This window comes from Sphaerodactylus townsendi, linkage group LG13 (assembly GCF_021028975.2).
Source record: "Sphaerodactylus townsendi isolate TG3544 linkage group LG13, MPM_Stown_v2.3, whole genome shotgun sequence".
NCBI lineage: Eukaryota > Metazoa > Chordata > Lepidosauria > Squamata > Sphaerodactylidae > Sphaerodactylus > Sphaerodactylus townsendi.
Genome location: NC_059437.1, coordinates 55978024 through 55995876, shown reverse-complemented (window position 1 = coordinate 55995876; position 17853 = coordinate 55978024). Strand labels below are relative to the sequence as shown.

At 49.0% G+C, this 17853-nt stretch overlaps 1 protein-coding gene across 1 annotated transcript in view; it reads right to left on the bottom strand.

The window, feature by feature from the left end:
- The window catches only part of WSCD2 (WSC domain containing 2), a 75948-nt gene that overhangs the window by 28586 nt on the left and 29509 nt on the right, over positions 1–17853 (bottom strand). The window contains exon 2 of the mRNA XM_048514816.1: positions 6290–7312. Within this exon, the coding sequence (XP_048370773.1) occupies positions 6290–6674 (385 nt within the window). The 5' untranslated portion in view covers positions 6675–7312. The remainder of the gene's footprint in view (positions 1–6289; positions 7313–17853) is intronic.

The window sequence follows — 17853 nt, the reverse complement described above, 5'->3', positions numbered from 1 at the left end:
TTGTGAGCCACCTTACAGGAGAGAGGTGGGGTATAAATCCAAACTCCTCCTCCTCCTCCTCCTTCTTCAAGCCAACTCCACACCAGCATTTAAGTGCAAATCCAACACCAGCTCCTCAGTATGAGCTGCAGTATGCGCTACCCAGAGTCATAAAAAACGCTACTCTAAATGGATTACAGGGAAAGACGTGGTCCTTAACACAACCCCCCCAGCGCCCAGGGAGAGCTTACGGATTTGCTGGTGCTGCCATTTCCCAGATTTCTGCGCTTCCTTTAGCAAAGCCCTTGTACGGCCTCCGGGAAGGAATGTCTCCCTTGTTGTGTACAATTTGCCCACTAGAAGAAACCAGCCAGAACGCGAGGCCGCCCGCCTCTCCTGCGGGAGGACGAGGCAGGCCAAACTTCCGCCTGGAATGGGACACGTCTGCAAAATGCAGCATTCTGTCTCAGCAGGAAGACTCGTCTTTGCTCTCTCTCTTTCCCGGCCTATCATCAGAGCTGTCGAGCGCAGGGAGCTGGAGAAAAAGCCGGGCATCAGAACCGGACTGTGTTCGCACAGAAACGAGCGAGAAAGCAAGTTTCTGGCCCTGATGGAACCCAGTAATAGTCAGAGGCCTGGGGGGGAGAGAATGGTGCCCCGGGCACCACCTGCTCCGGGCGCCCCACACACCCCCGTGCTCCCCCTCCCCACTTACCTTGCTGGCGAGAGCCTGCTGCAGGCCGAGGGGCACCCGACACCGGCAGAAGGAGCAGTCTGGCTGACCGGCCACCGGGTAACCCTCGGCCTGCAGCAGGTTCCCACTGGCAAGGTAAGTGGGGGGCAGCAGGAGCGTGCGTGCGGGTGTGAAAATCTCCAAACCCCCCCCCCCCGCGCACATGACCAGGTGATGTGCACCCAGGGACATGTGACCATGAGTGGGGTCACGTGTTCCTGTGATTGATCCGCTTCTGGCAATAGTAAGCTGACTGATTAAGGTTTTCCCAGAGGGGTTGACATCCACCTACCTGGGTGAGCGTTCCAAGACACCTGCCTGACTGGCCAACCAGCTGCATTCTGCAGATTAGTTTCAGAGGGTAGCTGGGTTAGTCTATAGTGGAGAAGCTAGATTCGAATCAGCAGTGGCGAAGGAGGTTAAGAGCTCATATATCTAATCTGGAGGAACCGGGTTTGATTCCCAGCTCTGCTGCCTGAGCTGTGGAGGCTTATCTGGGGAATTCAGATTAGCCTGTGCACTCCCCCCACACGCCAGCTGGGTGACCTTGGGCTAGTCACAGCTCTTTGGAGCTCTCTCAGCCCCACCTACCTCACAGGGTATTTGTTGTGAGGGGGGAAGGGCAAGGAGATTGTCAGCCCCTTTGAGTCTCCTGCAGGAGAGAAAGGGGGATATAAATCCAAACTCCTCCTCCTCCTCCTCCTCCTCCCCCTCTTCTTCTTCTTCTTCTTCTTCTTCTACGGTGCCACTGGACTCCAATCTAGACGTGCCCCAGAACAACCCTTCCAAATCAGACTGGGGCTGCTGTTGGCATCGCTGCCAACGGACACACAAACCCCGGGCCCTGTTCCACCGCGTCCGGCCTCCAGCTTTTTTGCGACTCGATAAAGAGCACGGAGAGGGGCTCTTGGAAAAAGCCGGGGTTGTGCGGCACACGTCAGCAGAGGCTGTTTGTTCAGTGAACTGTGGCTGCCGTCATTTCTTATGCCTATTAAGGGCGGGGGGAGCGTTACACTCCAAGTGTCAGGTGGATATTCTGCTGCTCGGTAGCCCATTGAAATCGTGCCTATTAATATGGCCTGACAAGAGACCTGAAGCTTTTTCTGATTAGGACAGAAATTGCCCAAGGCAGGCTGCTGTTCAGAATCATCCAGCAAGCCAGCCAGATTTCCAGCACTTCCTTCTCACTGTGTTTCCCAGAGACCAGGGGAGGACTGGTTCTTTAGCTGACAGGATGGAGGCTAGCGGGCAGCTAACCTGGGGAGTCACTGGGGGTCAAGGGGGCAAGTTGACCGAACTGGGCCCTGGGTTTGGATCAACAGCTAAGTTGCTCCGTTACTGTGCTTTTCACATTCACACGGGCACAAAAGGGAGGGAGAACCAGAGAAAAGAAAACAGAATAGTTCCCATTCAGAAAGAAAATCCTTTGGAACTCCAGACTCTGGGGACAAATTTGGAGGGGTCGGTGGGATTTGGGAACTTTACCCCTTGTGCAAATAGATGAAGGGGCCTGTGGAAGACCAATGGCTAAAGGTGGAGAAGCCGTCCATCGGCCATTCCTCCACCTTTCCTGGGAGTCAGCGGAGGGGAGGGTCCGGACACACCCTGTCTGTGCCAAGTGGTGCTGTTATTTCCCCAGGCCAAATCTACGCCTGGCCGTCATTAGGAATTAGAAGCCCTCCTATTAGAGGTTAATTGCTGTGGACACGTCCCATATGGTGGGGAACGTGGCGGCTGCCTGTACCGGCACTGACAGTTGAGGCTCACTTCCCATCTGGTGGAGATTCTCTGAATGTCAATTCAAATTAAGCTAATGAGCCCGGCTGACAAGGTTTCGGAGACCGGGTTTCCCTCCACCCTGCGAGCGAGCTCAGCACGCAACCAGCAAGCCGAGTATGGCAATTTCAGACTGGTGCTGTTCCGAAAAAAAATCTGGTTTCCCTCCCATCTTTGGACCGAAGAAGAAGAGGAGGAGGAGACGAGGAGGAGAAGGAAGAGTTTGGATTGCCCCCCCAGCACTACTTTTGCAAAGAGGTGGCTCCGTTGTAATGCCATTCTAACGGCGTTCTAATGGGGTTCTAACGGCATTATTATGGCGTTGTTACGGTGTTATAACGCCATTATAACTCCGTTATAATGCTGCCAATGGCTGTTATAACACGGCTGCTGACCACACACAACTAAATCCCTCCCACCCCAATGCCAGCATTATGTCGGCATTGTAATGCCGTTAGAATGGCATTAGAGCGGTGTTATAGTGCCGTGTTATAACAGCAATTGGCAGCATTGTAACGGCGCTATAATGGCAGTATAACGGTGCTATAACGGCGTTATAACGGCGCTATAACGGCATTATAACGGTGCTATAACGGCATTATTACGGCATTATTATAGTGCCGTTATAACCCAGTTATAGCGCTGTTATAGCGCCGTTACAATGCTGCCAATTGCTGTTATAACATGGCTGCTGAGCACAAACAACTAAATCCCTCCAACCCCATTGCCAGCGTTATGTCAGCGTTGTAATGCCGTTATAACGCCGTTATAGCGCCGTTATAACGCCGTTATAGCGCCGTTATAACGCCGTTATAGCGCCGTTACCGCGCGTTATAGCGCCGTTATAACGCCGTCATAACGGCGTTATAACTCTGGCAATGGCCATTATAACACGGCTGCTGACCACACATGACTAAATCCCTCCCACCCCTTTGCCAGCGTTATGTCAGCGTTGTAATGTTGTTAGAATGGCATTAGAATGGCGCTATAAGACCGTTATAGTGCCGTTATAACGCAGTTATAGCGCAGTTATAACACCGTTATAGCGCCGTTATAACGCCGTTATAACGCCGTTATAACGCCGTTATAGCACCGTTATTGCGCCGTTATAACGCTGTTGTAGCCCCGTTATAACACCGTTGTAGCGCCATTGTAACGCCTTTGTAGCGCCATTATAACGCTGTTTTAGCGCCGTTATAATGCCGTTTTAGCGCTGTTATAACGCCGTTACAATGCTGCCAATTGCTGTTATAATACGGCTGCTGACCACACACAACTAAATCCCTCCAACCCCATTGCCAGCATTATGTCAGCGTTGTAATGCCGTTAGAATGGCATTAGAATGGCGTTATAATGCTGTTATAGCACCGTTATAATGCTGTTATAGCGCCGTTACAATGCTGCCAATTGCTGTTATAACATGGCTGCTGACCACACACGGCTAAATCACTACCTCCCCATTGCCAGCATTAGGACGGCGTTGTAATGCTGTTAGAATGGCGTTATAACGCCGTTATACTGCCGTTCTAACGCCGTTATAGTGCCGTTATAACGCCGTTATAACGCCGTTATAGCGCCGTCATAACGGCATCATAACGCCGTTGTAGCGCCGTTATAACGCCGTTATAGCACCGTTATAGCACCGTTATAGCACCGTTATAGCACCGTTATAGCGCCGTTATAACGCTGTTATAACTCTGGCAATGGCTGTTATAAGACGGCTGCTGACCGCACACGACTAAATCTCTCCCACTCCATTGCCAGCGTTATGACGGCGCTGTAATGCTGTTAGAATGGCATTAGAACGGCGTTATAACGCCGTTATACTGCCGTTATAACGCCGTTATAGCGCTGTAATGCTGTTAGAATTGCATTAGAACGACTTTATAAGGCCGTCATAGTGCCATTACAACGCCATTATAGCGCCATTATAACGCCGTTATAACGCCATTATAGCATTGTTATAGTGCCGTTATAGCGCCGCTATAACACCGTTATAGCGCCATTATAACACCGTTATAACTCTGGCAATGGCCATTATAACACGGCTGCTGACCACACACGACTAAATCTCTCCCACCCCATTGCCAGCGTTATGACAGCGTTGTAAGGCTGTTAGAATGGCATTATAACAGCATTATGTCAGCGTTGTAATGCTGTTAGAATGGCATTAGAATGGCGTTATGCCGTTATAGTGCCATTATAACGCCGTTATAACGCCGTTATAATGCCGTTATAACTCCGTTACAATGCTTCCAATTGCTGTTATAACATGGCTGCTGACCACACATGGCAAATTGGCCATGCTGGCAGGGGCTGGTGGGAATTGTAGTCCATGAACATCTGGAGAGCCACAGGTTGCAGACCCCTGCTTTAGGGGATTTGCTGTCCCTTCCAGAGAAGGCAACGGAGTGTTGTTGTGTTGTCTTGGCTTCCTTCTACAACCCCAGCTTCTGGGAACCTGACAGATCCAACCTTGAGTTACTTGTCAGAAGAAAGCCATCGTCCTCCAGACATGTTGAAGACTTGGCCTCTCCTCTACTTTCTAGGCTCTGTACCTGTTCATAAATTGGCCACATTTCCCCCCAGGCTCAAAAACAGAACTGTCTGATTTATGAGGGCACATCAGGTCGCGGTAAGCGCAATGTCGAAATTACAGAGGAGTTACCCCTCCGTTCCATAATGAACGGAGCAGCTCCGTGGTGTGATCCTCTCCTCTCCAAAACAAAGTGTCCTGTCAGGGAGAGTAAATGAGGCCTTCAGAGACGCTAAGCGCTCCGCAGACAGCCGCATAAGTCACCAGTCAAAAGATGCCGTCGGCCAAGAAGAAAATTAAGGGAGGCAGGTTGACAGCCAGGCTCACGGCGCCCAGGAATGCACAAACCAGCTTGGGCCCAAATCCCAACCACTGACCTGTTTCATGGAGGGCCTGCACCCCCAACCCAGATCCTGGCCCATTTGCAACTTTAGGCAGGTTTCCAGTGGGTGTGGAGGAGTGGGGAATCAAACCCGGGTCCCCAGGTTAGAATCCGTCTGCTCTTAACCGCTACACACTACACTACACCACCAAAAATCATGTCCTTCCCTAAGGTACAACTGGACTTAAATCTAGTCATTTCACTGAACACCAACACAGATTTGACACCTTTACTCTATCATGCTGGTTCTATCCCTTTGATGTTAGACTGATACTCTCAGGGACTTCCTTCCTTCCGGCTTCTTCCTCGACCCCTTCTCACTTTTTTCTTTTCTCTTCCTACCATGCCTAGAGAGAGGATGGATGCTCCTCGCATCCATCTCCATCCAGCTAGATTAGGATAGCATCGTGACTCTACCTACCTACCTTTCTATCCAGAATGGAGTTCACTAATAAATACTCTTTTATTAGATTAGAAACTACAACTGACTCCGACTTTCTTTTGTGTAAGCTTGCCACACATTGGGATCCATCACGCGCACACACGCACACGAGGTAAGGCTTCTGCTGTGTTCTAGCCACCCGTGCCGCTCTGCTAACTCCGATAAGGGATAATCTCCAACTACCAGGAGCACTTATCCCAACATATGGAAGACGGGTCTGCCTTCTCATGGCAGGAAAGAGGGCTTGTGATTGTAACAGAATCATGTGCAAGGTCTTACCTGTTCTTAGGTATGCTTTCAGGAGATATTTTACATGCGGATGATATTTTTATTGTAATTGTTTAGATGCATTTTTATATTGTGTAACCTGCCCTGAGATTTATGTGACGGGCAGGATAGAAATGTACTAAATGAATAAATATCCAGGAAAATGGCCCTTACCTTTGTCTTCCTCCTTCTCCCGGATGTTCCTCCCCTTGAGGGCCCTGCTCCACGTCCCCCCGTAGTCTCCTGGGTTGTTCCTCCCCAGGATTGTGTCCTTGGAGGGGCTTTTAAACCAGGACCCGTACCTCCGGGCAGTCGTCAAAGGCTCCGGCAGCTCTTTAAACTCCCTGCTAAGCTGCAGCGTCCCCAAATGCTGGTGTTCGGTCCTGCCGCTGGTGCCGTCGTTGGCACCGGGCGCATTCTCCGAGACTCTTGGCTCACCGGTGAAGCTGGCGTGAAGGAAGACCAAGCTGCCAGCGGTCAAGTAGAGGGCAATCAGCATGAAGAACCGGATGGGTTTCCGCCGGAAGTACCTTTGGAATTTTACCAAGAGTCTGGCCATGCTGGTTTCATTCCGTTTCTTGACCAGGTGCAAATCTGCAACACAAAAAGCAGCGGCGGCTCCAGGCTTGCGAACGAATTTCCAAGCTAGGAACCAGAACTCCAAAGGCTGATATCAGAGTCTTCGTGCCAGGCAGACAACCCTCTATTGTCAGCAGGTCCGCAGTGGTATTTAAAGCAAGGGACAATTCCAGTTGGCACCTTCAAGCTGTTTGTGTCTTTAACTTGTACAAAAATAACTCACCATCCTGCGTTCCTGCCAGGTCCTAGCCTTGGCGAGGAAACATGGGTTATCTTATTTTAGATAATGCTCTGGGGCTGAAAAAGGCGGCACTTTCTCCAACGCGGCTCCATTTCCTTTGTCTCCCATTAACCATCCCCCAAAGAGCGGCCCGGAGCTTCCACTGGCCGCAAGATTGGAGTCTTTGGGGAAGCAAAGGTGGATCTGCTGGTGAGGTCTCTGTTGCCAACTTCCAGTCTGACCTTTCAGAACCTTCTCTTGAGTACAAGAGGCAAGATCTCTTCTTTCAGCGGTAAAAATGGAAAGGTAACCCAGGGCATTCTGGGTACAAAGTGATGCTTGGGCCTTTTGTTCATCGACCCGCCATTCATTGCAGCATCCAAATCAGAAAGCTCTACCTGGAAATCAAAAGGGAAAGACAGCTTTAAGACAAGGAAACTGATACCAGAGGTTGACAACCACAGAATTAGCTGGTTGTTGTGGGTTTTCCGGGTTGTATGGCCATGTTCCAGTAGCATTTTCTCCTGACGTTTCGCCTGCATCTGTGGCTGGCATTGTTACTGCCAGGAAAATATGAAAATATTTTCCTAAGCCTATCGTTAGACTACACTGGCAAAAGACCAGAGCAAAGAGACCAGTGTTACTCAGAAGTCTCCATAGAGTCTGGAAAAGACGTGTAAATGTGGCTGTGCCAATGTTTCACCTGGTTTTCTTCCTGCGTTTATTTCTTCTAAGAGTGTAAGCCCCTCAGTGTTGGATTGATTGTTTACCTAATGTTTAAGTTTATGTCTTAGCTAGGTTTTCCAGTCGATTCAAGGTTTATTAATGTTAGTTTAGGACAGTGATGGCGAACCTATGGCACGGGTGCCAGAGGTGGCACTCAGAGCCCTCTCTGTGGGCACGCGCAAACAGAGTTCATCATGTGTGTGTGGGGGGGGGAAATTGCCCCCCCCACACATCTGGGCTTGTGCTGCTGTGCTGGGCTTGATTATTAGCATTAAACCTAAGATCTAGTTTTGGGGAAGCCGTATAGGTCACCCTGTTAAGCGCTGTTAAACCCCACTGATTTTCATGCAAAGAACTAAAGCACAATCCTTTACCTGGGAGTAAGCTCGGTCACTGGCAATGTGGCTTGCTTCTGGGTAAACCCTCCTAGGGCCGTGATTCACCCATTCGAAGAGTTGCATGGTTGCTTCAAAGCAAAGCCAACAACTACCACCAAGCTTACTCCCGAGTAACGCACGCCTCGGAGCCAACCGTTTTTTCTAAACGAAAACCTCAGTATTCAGGTTAAACTGCTGTGTTGGCACTTTGTGATAAATAAGTGGGTTTTGGGTTGCAGTTTGGGCACTCGGTCTCAAAGATGTTCGCCATCACTGGTTTAGGATATTCTTGTTCATACTGTAAGGTCTTTAGGATTGCATCTAATGTTTAGAAGTGTGACTTTAGATATTTGTATCTGTTAATATAAGCAGTAGTTTGTAGCAGCTGATATTAAGGCCCAAGGAAGTTAGTCCTGGAATTCAGTTTGGACCAACACCTGGTAAATCTCTTCAGCAAAACAAAGACCCTTTGGAATTACAAATTGGATCTGATGACGGCACCCTAGATGTCCCAGCCATTAGAGAACGTGTCTGGACCATCATTGGGCCATTGGAACTTTCTTTTGTTGAGGGACTGAGGCGCGGGAGCCTCAGGACATAACCCAAGGAAGAGGCCCATCTGATAACCAGATACCTGGGTGCGTTAACAGCCTCACCCAGTTTTATGAATGGTCACTCTCCGCTCCCTGTTCCCGAGCTCTTGTAAAGTCTTGCGGGAGGACACTTGACAGCGAGATCTCATGGTTCCATTCACACAGTTGTAACTTTACCTTTCTTTGATGTGTTGATGTTTCGTTATTGTTGCAAGGTAAGGGGCCTGCCCCCTTGCCCTCTTTTGATCTGTGTGTACGGCGCGATTCCCCTGCCTGAGCTGTACCAATTACTTTCGAATAAAAATATTCTGCTTTTGAAGAACACCGGTTTCCTGCGTCTCACTACGTTGCCTAACTAAGATCACTTAATGTTACCCAAGCAGCAGCGCCGGTAACAGCATCTAGAAACGTCAGGAGAAAATGCTACTGGAACACGGCCATACAACCCTGAAAACCCACAACACCTTAGTGATTCTGGCCGTGAAAGTCTTCGACAATACAATTAGCTGGTTCTTTCAAGCCGTGAACTTGGTCTCTGGATCCTCCTAGCATCCCATCTCTCTATTTAAATGCCTCCCATTTTTCCTTCTCTTTTGGGGGCCAATTTGGCCAGGGTGGTGGCAGCCAGAGGCCCCTGGTTCAGCATCTGGCTCTCTCCCATACAAAGGGTGTGTGGAGTGTGGGGGTTTGTATGCGTGTGTGTATGGGACAGAGCTGAACGTTAAGGCCAAATGAGATGAGCAGGCAAGAGAGAAGAACCTCCCCAGATCCATAAGCCAAGTTCCCACCCCCTACACTGTTGGAGTACTGGAAGTGAATCTAGCTGAAAGAAAAGGGCCTAAGTAGAAGGATAAGGTGAAGTGAGGCCTCACATGAGCACCCCCACTGAGGTTTGAAGGCACTCCGCATTAAGAATATACAGCTAGATATGGCACCCAATATCACTCAAGTCAAGTCAAGTAGTATTTATTGTTTGAACCATTGGCTATAACATCCAAGTATACATACAGTTAAAACATTCAGATTAAAATAGTAAACTTATCTTTAGGTCAAAATATAAATGATTTATATTCACTATATCCAGTGGTGGGATCCAAAAATTTTAGTAACAGGTTCCCATGGTGGTGGGATTCAAACTGTGTCGTAGCGCCAATATAGCCGTGGGCTGGGTGGGGAGCATGGCAGGAGGGTGTGGCGGGCATTGTTCGAGTGGCGAGGGCATTCCTGGGCTGCAGGCGGTGTAGCAAGGGCGCAGCAGCTCATGGGGAAGTCACTTAGGCGAGGGAAAACGAATGCATGCAGGCGCAGGCTGCTACGCACGCCGGTGCACCTCCTGCTAGACTGCTTCAAGTTCTGCGCGCTACTGCTGAGAGGAGGGGCGTAACTAAGGCAAAAATCACGTGGCAAAACCACAAATTAGTAACCCCCTCTCGGCACACACAAATAGTTAGTAACCTACTCTCGGGACCCTGTGAGAACCTGCTGGATCCCACCTCTGACTATATCCAAATTAAAATGCCAATATCACTCTATGGGGCATCAGAATCTTCTTTCTGACCTTCTTCCCTAGAGTTCTCCTCTTCTTTTGGTTCTTTCTCCTGTCCAGCCCCCATCTAACCACTCAACCAATTGCTGCCTACTGCCTGGCTCTATGACAGCGTGCAACTCCACCAATCAGTGCTGGAGGACACACCTTGGTGTGCCCGCCATATTCCTTGGTGCACTGCAACAGAGATCCCTCTCTCTGAGGAAATCCAAGAGTGATCAAGAGTGATCAAGGCAAAAAGCTTCAGCATGCGATAATGATTTGCCTGCCCATTCATTACAGCTTCCTCTTCGAAGGCCACATGAAGAGGCAGTGTGTAGTCAGACAACTGGTAAACTCACTGAGCGCATAGCAAAGAAAGCACGCAAGGCCCTCTCCACAGAAGAGCCAGCATCAAAGGTGGAAAAGAGCATCGAGGACACAGAAGAAGAAGAAGTTGGGTTTTTTATACACTGCTTTTCCTTACCTTTGAGGAGTCTCAAAGCAGTTCACAATCACTGTCTCTTCCCCTCTGCACAAGAAGAACCTTGTGAGGTAGGTGGGGCTGAGAGAGTTCTGAGAGAACTGTGACTAGCCCAAGGTCACTTAGCAGGCTTTATGTGTAGGAGAGGGGAATCTAACCTGGTTCTCCAGATTAAAGTCTGCTGTTCTTAACTATTACACTACGCAGGCTTATGAGGCAATGCTTCACGGATGGAGACATGGTTCTTGTTTGAGCATAACTTCTGTTTCTTCCCCTCAAAAATCTTTGGTTGCTTGCTCCACAGATGTGACATTTCTGATTTTTTGAAGAAATGGGAGGAAAATAACATGTCCCTCATTTTTTAAATTCAGAGAACAACAGGAATGGGGGCGGGGGTGTCAATAGGCGTAGGTGATTAAGAGCTTGTGTATCTAATCTGGAGGAACCGGGTTTGATTCCCAGCTCTGCCACCTGAGCTGTGGAGGCTTCTCTGGGGAATTCAGATTAGCCTGTGCACTCCCACACATGCCAGCTGGGTGACCTTGGGCTAGTCACAGCTTCTCGGAGCTCTCTCAGCCCCACCTACCTCACAGGGTGTTTGTTGTGAGGGGGGAAGGGCAAGGAGATTGTCAGCCCCTTTGAGTCTCCTGCAGGAGAGAAAGGGGGGATATAAATCCAAACTCTTCTTCTTCTTCTTCTTCTTTGTATTGCCAAAGGCTTTCTTCACGGCCGGAATCACTGGGGTGTTGTGGGATTTCCGGGCTGTATGGCCGTGTTCCAGTAGCATTTTCTCCTGGTGTTCCGCCTGCATCTGTGGCTGGCATCTTGAGAAAATGCTACTGGAACACAGCCATACAGCCCGGAAATCCCACAACACTCCAATATTTATTTTCCTTCCGATCCTAAACTCATGTTACTGATTTAACACCATAAAATGCATCCTTTATAACTCCGCATATTAAATGGGGCTATTTGGCATGCTTATGGAATTTAAAAGTAGAAACGTCTTGGTTTTCTTCAAGAAGAACAGAAAATATACCCAAGAAGGAGTTGCAAACGGATACACTCTGTGCTGGTCTCATGATGCAGGTGCCTTAATTTTTGCCATCTAGGAGCTCCAAAAAAATAAAAGTTGAAGAAAGACTGGAAAACAAATTCTGCCACTAGCTAAAGCCGGTGTATTATTTGGACAGAAATTCTTTCAAGCAGTCACAATAGGTAGGATTAACGACTTATCTGGATATTAAATTAAGCTTCGTAACATTTAAAACGCTGAAGTCTTTAATCACGGGTTGTCATTAAGCATAGCATAGCATATTCTTGCCAAAATTATTTATGTTTTTAAAGTCTTCTTGCAAATGTTGTGTATGTCTTCAGTATACATGAAAATTATCATTATCAAATGCAGTACGCTGTTTTGTATTAACATTCTGATACTACTACCCTGTTTCCCCGAATATAAGACATCTCCAGAAAATAAGACGTAGTAGAGGTTTTGCTGAAGTGCGAAATATAAGACATCCCCCGAAAGTAAGACGTAGCAAAGTTTTTGTTTGGAAGCATGCCCGACGGACAGAACACAGAAAAAATAAGACATCCCCTGAAAATAAGACATAGCACATCTTTGGGAGCAAAAATTAATATAAGACACTGTCTTAGGCTCATTCCGCACATGCAGAATAACATACTTTCAAACTGCTTTCAGTGCTCTTTGAAGCTGAGTGGAATAGCAAAATCCACTTGCAAACAGTTGTGAAAGTGGTTTGAAAACACATTATTTTGCGTGTGCGGAAGGGGCTTTATTTTCGGGGAAACACGGTATGAGGCATCCACACTATTTGGGAAGGAGGATTTTGACTTTCTGCCACCTGTGGTTTTGACCCCTGGCTTATCACGTGCACTGGGGGAGAAGTCAGTTTAAGCTTCCAAAGGCAGGTGGGGAGAATCTGTTCACTTTCATCTAGTCTTCCCCCCCCCCCCCAATCTCCACTCCCGCCCTGCCCACTGTGACATGGGGGCAAAGATCTTTGCATTTTGGCTCAGCCTGGGCAACCCGGCTTCTCCGATCCAACCATTTGGGCAGGTTTTTGAGTGGTTTGTAAGCAAAGCAGCGTCTTCCCTGTGGACAGCGATGTGGCTCTCTCACCTGCCTCCAGCCAAAGATGTGGCTTTTGTGGCAGTCAGACATGCCTGGATTGGCTGGACATGGAGGGAAAGCAGCCTGCCCTCTACTCTATGGTTTTGCTGTCCTCTATTACCTTTCCAGTGTCAGAGTTCCTTCCTTTCCCCTTCCCAATTAGTTATTCTGAGAGTGCCAAAGCCCTTCCTGCTTGCTACCGGGACCGGCCTGATAGCAGGAAGGGCTTTGAAGGTATCATCTCGCACCTGCTGCCTTTTGTTCCCTGCTTCTGCAGCAGGCAGCTCCTGCCCGTGCCCCTCTGCCCTGGCACAAGGTGAGCCTGCCACCTTCTCCATTGTTCAGTGGCAGCTTGTGAGGAGGCCTCTCCCGTGGCTGTCAGTTCACCGTGTCGCTTCTCTCCCACCGAACATCTCTGTCGCCTCTGGGAAGTTGGCTGGCGGAGAGGCAAGCAGGAGGCCAAGAGAGGAAGAGAGCCGCTGCTGATCAGAAGGAGACCTGACCCAAAGTCACCCTTCTGACTTACAAGCTTTACTCCACATTCAAGCTGTGATGGAGCAGGCTTAGGGGGACGGAGGCGTGTGGCAGAGGCCTTCTGCGCATGACCAGGGGACTCTCTTACTTTTAGCTCGAAGAAACCTTGGTTCAGATTTTACTTCAGAGGAGCCCAACAGGGATCTCATCTAAAATATTTCCAACACACTCTGCCTTTAAAAAAAAAATGAACGCATTAAGTCAAGTCACTTATTCCTTCTCTGTTCTCGGGCACCGTCTGGCCCTGCAGGGTTCAAATTAGAAAGGGGATTCTCATCTGACACGGATCTCAGGCCTGCTTTGTGGGCAAATGAAAGCAGATCCCAAAAGGGTCCCTCAACCCTGTGACCCAGACCCCACGTTTGCCTGAGTTTTTCTCTGCAGGAAGTGGCCGTCGCTCAGCGATGTTCCAGATGTTCGGCGATCTGCAAATGCAAATCTTGAGGGTTTTTGGTGGGGGAGCCAGATTTTGCTTTTTAAAAGAGAAGAGGCTTTCTCTGGCACTAAGTTTACACCTCTAAGAGCTGTTTAGCCAACTGTGAATCATTTTTTCCTCTCAAGCGCCTGTGAACTCAGCAGTGGGGGAGGGAAAGGCCGATGGATTCCACAAGGAGATGAGCAGAGTTTTGCAGGGCTATGTCTCTCGGCAATTTCCTTTGCATGCAACAAAGTCATTCTCTGGTTCCACCACCACACACACACACACACACACTGAATCGTCTGGTCCCAGAGTTGACAGGCTGGGATAGTTTTGTATTCTGCAGATCGTTCTGTAAAACAAAGATGCACATGACGTATTTCATCCTTTCACACAAATGAGAGAGGAACAAGACAACCACTGACATGCCCTCAACTATTGACCTGGTTGCCTCTTTGTTACTCACAGACAAGGTTTCTCCACCCACCCTGGACACTCCAACAGATATATACTCCACTTGCTTTCCCAATATCAGATCCTCTGAAGATGCCAGCCACAGATGCAGGCGAAACGTCAGGAGAGAATGCTGCTAGAACCCGGCCATACAGCCCGGAAACCACACAGCACCCAAGACAACCTCTGTTTCAAAAACCAGGACAAACCTCTGGATTCCATGATTGTTTTTCAGTAGCCCAGAAAAGCAAGCTTTTAAGTAGACGCCTTTTACCAACAGCACAGCAGGCAGAAATTTTACAGGCACAGTTCTCTACTCCTATTTTGCCTAGCACTGTTCCGGTAGCATCTACTTGACAGGCATACATTCAACAGGGGAAGCTTCTCCTTGCACAGATAAGGTAAGGAAAGTTCATTTCTTATCCCTGAGTCTCAAGCAGAAGGGACAAGGCTATTTGTCAAGCCTGATCTTCTCCCTCAATCTGAGTCGTGTGGGACTCAGTGATGATAAACATTGTGCGTATGTTCAGAGGCGCTCTGGTCTTTCTTTGGGGCAGTGCAGTAGCTAAGTGACTAAGGTACAAGTCATAGTGGGAGGCCTTGCTTTTGCCTCCATGACGTAGTTCTAGGCAAGTTCCCTACAAAGGGATGATACCACTGACCTACATTACAGGATTGCTGTGTCGTTCACAGACAAGATTCTGTGAAATTCAGTGCTGATGTGATTCCAACTCTGCCCCCTCCCAGCTGAGACTGTGGGCCTTTCCCCACTTACCTTAAGCCCCGCGCTACTCTCCTCAAGTACCGCGGGGTCCCCCTGCACTCCCCATGACAGGGGCGGCGACAGCGAAGCCGCCCCGACGCTGCCGCTCTCGTGCCACCTCAGCGCGCAGCATCCCTGGCGCTGGAGAAAACGGTGCCTTTTGATGACCCCGCGCAGAGAGCGTGGGGTCGTGGGGACGCCCAGGCGTGCGCCAGGGATGCTGCACACTGAGAGCAGCGCGCAGCATAGGGGGGATCCCTGTGAGTGGGGAAACGCCCTGTGACCTAAAGTCCAATGCTGGAGCTGAGATCTGGACCTTGTGCAGCCCTGAAGGGCTCACCTTCATTTGTTTTTCAACCACCTCCTTCCCCAGAAAGAGCACAAAAACCTGAAAATAATTGGAGAACACAAGATGCCATGAGTTTAATGGGCTCTCATCTGTTGCCATCTGTCTTGGGGTGATTAAGTAAAAAATACTGCCTTGCATTCCGAGTGCAGCATCAATATATGTTTTAATTCTGCTTGCTTGGGTAATTATTCAGACCTGTCTCGCACTCTGAAGCGTGACGTTTATTTCAATCGACGCTTGAGGGCTGTCTGGCATTACCCGAAAAAGAGTCGTCTGGCCTTCTAGAAACTTCCACCTTGGCCTTTTCAGCAAGGGAGAGGGAAGAGAGTTTGCACCAGAGACTCAGATATAATACCGCCCCCGACAGCTGATTTGCACCCTGCCCTCCCCCAGAAAATAATCAGGTCGGCAGCAACATCCCATGCCCCCTGCAAGGTAGGCTGGAGATTTGGGGGGTATCATTAAAAGCCAAGCAAACTGCCAAATGGTGTATTTCCAGTGTCTGAGGCCCCTTCCGCACATGCAGAATAACGCATTTTCAAACCACTTTCACAACTGTTTGCAAGTGGATTTTGCTATTCCGCACAGCTTCAAAGAGCATTGAAAGCAGTTTGGAAGTGCATTATTCTGCAGGTGCGGAAGCAGCCAAGGCTGAGAGGTATTAATTAACTGGACCTTTCGCATCTGAAATGCTGTCTCTGGGCTTGAAACTCCCTCACCCCTGGGCCTGGCTTGGACTCTTTGAAGAGCCCTGCAAAAAAGCTGACCTGTTCCCAGAAGGGTAATGAACCCGAGACAGCCAGCACCATCCCTCAAGCAGACTAGAAGGCACACTCTGTTCAAATTGTGCATCAGGTAGGAACAGAAGATGCAATTTTGTTGAAGGCTTTCGCAGCCGGACTCGATTGGTTGTTGTGGGTTTTCTGGGCTGTGTGGCGAAACATTAGGAACAAGATCTACCAGACCACGGCCACACAGCCCGGAAAACCCACAACCACCCGTTTGCATTATTTGTTTGTTTGTTTATAAAATTTACATCCCAAGGCAGCTATAAGAGCCTTACCTCTTCAGTGCCCTAGTTTAGGGACGTGGGGATCAATCAGCCCTCTTCCATTTCTACAATTTGCCTTTGTGAACCTTTTCGCTGAACACGTTTTTTTGTTGCCAGCGTTCTTGATTTGTTTTGGCATTTCCTGATTAACAGACAAGTAATAGTAACATTCACTGCAAAGAGTCAGAGAATGCTGTGAAATTCATTTTGCACCAGGGAACAGTGCATATGGAGCTTTGAAAGTGGAAACAGCAAGGTTGAGAAATGTCACTGGCTGGAGCTGGCAACCCTACGAGTCCTCATTGCCCAGTGCCTCATCCCTGTAGGTCCCTTAGCCTAATCCTGCCACAGGAGGTGGTGACGGCCACTAACCTGGATAGCTTTAAAAAGGGCTTGGACCGATTTATGGAGGAGAAGTCCATCTATGGCTACCCATCTTGATCCTCCTTGATCTCCGATTGCAAATGCCTTAGCAGACCAGGTGCTCAGGAGCAGGAGCAGCAGCAGAAGGCCATTGCTTTCACATCTTGCATGTGAGCTCCCAAAGGCACCTGGTGGGCCACTGCGAGTAGCAGAGTGCTGGACTAGATGGACTCTGGTCTGATCCAGCAGGCTCGTTCTGATGTTCTAACTGTTAATCCAGTCTTAGGTGGCCAATCAAAGATTTGCTGTTCCAGTGTGGATCTCCAGTTGTGTCCAGTTCTGGGCACTGCAATTGAAGAAGGACACTGACTAGCTGGAACATGTCTAGAGGAGGGCAACCAAAATGGTAGAAGGTCTGGAGTACATGCCCTACAAAGAGAGGTTTCGGGAGCTGGGGATGTTTAGTCTGGAGAAGCGAGAAGGGTTAAAGGAGGGGGGGAACATGATTAAGCTATGTTTAAAATATTTGGAAGAGGGATGTCATGTATGTATCGAGAAGAGGGGGTTTACAAGCTTTCGGTTTTCTGCTGCCTCAGAGACTAGGACACGGAGTAATGGATTCAAGGGACAGGAAAAGAGATTCCACCTAAACAGCAGTGGCGTAGGAGGTTAAGAGCTCGTGTATCTAATCTGGAGCTGGGTTTGATTCCCAGCTCTGCCGCCTGAGCTGTGGAGGCTTATCTGGGGAATTCAGATTAGCCTGTGCACTCCCACACACACCAGCTGGGTAATCTTGGGCTAGTCACAGCTTCTCGGAGATCTCTCAGCCCCACCTACTTCACAGGGTGTTTGTTGTAAGGGGAGAAGGGCAAGGAGATTGTCAGCCCCTTTGAGTCTCCTGGAGGAGAGAAAAGGGGGATATAAATCCAAACTCTTCTTCCTCTTCTCTTCTAAACATCATGAAAAACTTCCTGACCATCAGGGCTGTTTGACAGTGGAATGCACTGCTTCGGAGAGTTGTGGAGTCTCCTTTGTTGGAGGTTTTTAGAGGTTGGATGGCCATCTGTCAGGAGTGCTTTGCTTGTGTGTTCCTGCATTGCAGGGGGTTGGACTTGAAGGCCCTTGGGGTCTCTTCCCACTCTATGATTCTATGATCCCTCTCATCC